Below are 3,766 nucleotides of genomic sequence, written 5' to 3' on the forward strand. Positions count from 1 at the left end.
AAGTGGAATGTGTGAACTCTCAGAGTAAGCCATCATGTGATTACACTCTCATTGTGCATTGTGTTGACTAGAGGACCCCACACTCTTTACGGTAAAGTCAGTCACTTTCGATTTGCCATAATGTGTAGCTGCTCTCTCTCTCTCTCTCTCTCTCTCTCTCTCTCTGTACTTCCATAGTCCAGTTCTCCAGACACATTGGCAACACTCATTTGGACAAGCATTTGAAGAGTTCTGGGTCTCTGAACCTACATTTTACTCTCATGCTCAGTTCTTGTACTATGGCCTTTTTTTTTTAATGTACCTATTTTCTTTTTCGTGTGTTCCTGGCAGTAGTGTGGTCAGTAAGAGGCAGACATAGGTTCTAGATTTTGGCACATTTGATCCGAGTGCTCTATACACACATGTACACACGCACACACACACACACACACACACATACAGAGCGAGAAAGAGAGAAAGAGTGTTTATAAGGTATGTAAACATGTAAATATAGAGAGATATAAACTGCATATATCAGGTTTTGTTCTCAGTAATGTTTTTTTTTTTTTATTGTTTTTGTTGAATGTTTTTAATCATGTTTTGACCCGTGTCGGCTGTCTGTGTAGGGTCTCTGTTCGGCTCGTGTCACAGATTTGGAAAATTAAATTTAACATGACACTACTACTAGCTTTATCATGTTGTAGTGTCACCAGAGAGCTCAGTTTGAATGTTTTAGTTAGATGGGAAATTGTGTTTAAAATAACTATTAATACATATATATCGTTTGTAAATAAGTATAAAGGTGTAGATAAAGTCGAAAGTAGACAGTAGACTCATCATACAGTCAGTCAGTGTGTGTGTGTGTGTGTGTGTGTCTGTGTGTGTTCAGTTAAATAACATAGCTTTTACATACTTGTAATTGTTCTGTTATGTATTTATTAAGCATGAGTCATGAGAGCGACATGCATAGAGCGGTTCCATTACCTGAGGAATGTTTTTGTCATATCAGAGACATTCCTACACACTTCATCATGCGTCAGCACAAGTCTGAAGGTTTTCATGCACTGTATGTATCTTTAGAACCAGTAGATTTTTTTTACTCAATTTATGCCTTTCTTTTGGCAACTATACATGTGCAAAATACGTTTAAATTTGTGCTTGTAACACAGATTCATTTTCATACAAAACATTTAAAAATAATTACTGAAATGGTAAGACAAAATTTTGATCTTTATCTGAGAGCATTGGAAATGAATGAATCTGCAGTGCTGTATTTGAAGCCAAAGCTTAAACTGTGTGTGCTGAGTGTTTGAATTGAAATTGGTTAGAGCTATTATGACCAAAATCCTACTGTCATGGTTTCAGAGCTGCCCAAAATCTTCCAAATCCCCTTATGCTGTAAATGTGAAATGTGACAACAGTATACAGATTATAAACTGGAAAGTAATGTAGTTGGCATTATGACATACTAATATACATGCATACAGGCAGTCTCTCTGGATAGGGATGGATATGTTAGGATTCCTCTGCTTCTGTGTCTGAGTGTTGAGTCTTCTGTGTAAAGCTCAGAGAAACCGTCCTCTCTCGATCTCTCTCCTTCTTTCTCTGAACAGCAGCGCCCTCTTCAGGTTTTACTGAGCATGTGCAAGTGCACCAGCTCCCTGGCCATAGCCAAAACCTTTTGGACCAAAGTTCTTGGCGTAGCACCCTGGAAAAGGCAGAATATCATGAGAACAAATGGGGATTAATTTAAATTATAGTCACAATGCATTAAAATGCATTAAGCGATGATAAAAAAAAAAGTGAGTCCCCTTCATGTACAGCACAAACACATCAGAATGGCTACATATCTTGGAGCGTAATCAGTAATCAATATTCAGTAATCAGGTGTCAGAGACATCACTGTACATGTCACTGTAACACTGTCTAATTGAGGGTATGGTATATATAGCCTTGTTTATGAATGTTTAGTGCATATGAGAGTTTGTATGAATGTGAGTGATATATAGTGTTTTTATGTGTACAGAGTGGGTTTTTATTAGTGTGGTATGTATAATCAGTTGTATGAGTTTGTGATATACATATCTATCTATCTATCTATCTATCTATCTATCTATTTATCTATCTATCTATCTATCTAGTGGTTTGTATCTGTGTGGTATGTATTATGGTCTATATGTATAGTCGGTAAACAATGCACCTTTACAGTAGATCTCTCCATCTTTGTCAGCCAGTGTGGTGGACTCCAGACCTTTACCACAATTAGCACAGCGAAAGCACATCTTATGCCATGACTACAGCAATGTGTGTGCGTTTATGAGGGAGAGACATACACAGAGTCAGAGAGAGAGAGAGAGTGAGAGTGATTAGGGACTCAGTGTTATGGTCACTGTTACATTAATTTTCTTTGCAGATGTTTTCAAAGTACATGCTGGTTCATGTTTAAAATCCCACACCAGGAAACATGATTGAAACATGATTTTACAAAAAGTAACAGAGGAGCAACCAGAAATGTGATCTGGTTCGAAAGTGTCAGAGCTGATTGTTACCTGTGCTCAACAAAGCTAAGGCCACAAAAGCTAAGGCCACAAAAAAGGATTCTAAAGGTTCAAAAATATGTTTTTTAATTGTTTAGAAATATTATCTCCACTTTCATGCCATTTTAAACATGACACAGCAGTGGGAATTTGGAGAGACACATAGAAAAATCTCACGTATCAGTAGATTTCAGTGTCTTACATTTCCTGCTCCTATGACTTTCTCTGCAGCGTAGACGGCTTTACCGCAACGCGGGCATTTATCAGAACCACCAAACCTCTGTGCAAGCTTAGACGGGTTTGGGTTATTAGTAGGGCGGTGCTCGGAAGCCCTGAAAGAGAGAGAGAGAGAGAGAGATTATGTCACTTGCAGCTCTTCACTGAACAGGCCAAGAATATGATTCTCTCATTCCCTCTGATAAAAGAGAGAAAGATTAATAGTTTAGATACAGCCCCTTACATTATTTATGTTTTATTCAATGTTGTAATTGTATTTATGTGTATGTGTGTGTGTGTGTGTGTGTGTGTGTGTGTGTGTGTGTGTGTGTGTGTGTGTGTGTGTGTGTGACGGGTCTTACTCTTCAGGCTTGATGCCCAGTGATTCTCCCTTGTCCATGCTGAGGGTCCCAGCCCCTGCTCCATAACCATACCCCTTTGGTCCATATTTCTTCCCATAGCAGGATTTGCAGTAGATCTCATTCTCATGGACTGCTACAGTAGTGCTGTCCAGATTCTTCCTACACACCACTGATGCACAAACACACACACACACACACACAAAATCAACAAAACCATTTTTAATAACCCCATTCAAAATGAGAAAAAAAAATCTCTGTATATGTGATGCACAGGTTGTGTTAGCCATTCTCTTGCCCCTCATCAATGGTCAGTTTCTGACAACAGGACCACTGTTTGCTGGATATGTTGGATGGTAGACCACTCTTAACCAAGCAGTGCCACTGACATGTGGAAAAACCCCAGCAACACCGCTGCGACTGATAAATTCGTACCAGCATAAGACCCGCCAGCATGCTACTACCATGTCAGTGTCACTGCTGTGTTGAGAATTTTAGGGCTTTTTTTATGGCTTTTTTCCCCCCAAAGCTATAAAATGGAGACTGTAGTGTTGATTAGGATTGTGTAACAGGGAAGTGGGTGTGCTTTGGAGTTCTAGCAGAATGTTATCACATTTTCTCTTTTCCGCAGAACACACAATAGCACCTCTGAGACCTTATAAGGGCAAAGGAAAA

The 3,766-nt window shown here is 39.1% G+C and overlaps 1 protein-coding gene across 2 annotated transcripts in view; it reads right to left on the reverse strand.

Annotated features, from left to right (window-relative positions):
* Window positions 1-907: 907 nt before the first annotated feature.
* csrp1a (cysteine and glycine-rich protein 1a) overlaps window positions 908-3,766 on the reverse strand; it is a 7,345-nt gene continuing 4,486 nt past the window's right edge. For both annotated transcript variants that reach the window (XM_030768471.1, XM_030768472.1), the window contains 4 exons: window positions 3,095-3,263; window positions 2,719-2,848; window positions 2,180-2,273; window positions 908-1,687 (listed from right to left, as the gene is read on the reverse strand). In XM_030768471.1, the coding sequence (XP_030624331.1) occupies window positions 1,611-1,687; window positions 2,180-2,273; window positions 2,719-2,848; window positions 3,095-3,263 (470 nt within the window). In that variant the 3' untranslated portion in view covers window positions 908-1,610. The remainder of the gene's footprint in view (window positions 1,688-2,179; window positions 2,274-2,718; window positions 2,849-3,094; window positions 3,264-3,766) is intronic.

This window comes from Chanos chanos, chromosome 3 (genome assembly GCF_902362185.1).
Source record: "Chanos chanos chromosome 3, fChaCha1.1, whole genome shotgun sequence".
NCBI classification, from domain to species: domain Eukaryota; kingdom Metazoa; phylum Chordata; class Actinopteri; order Gonorynchiformes; family Chanidae; genus Chanos; species Chanos chanos.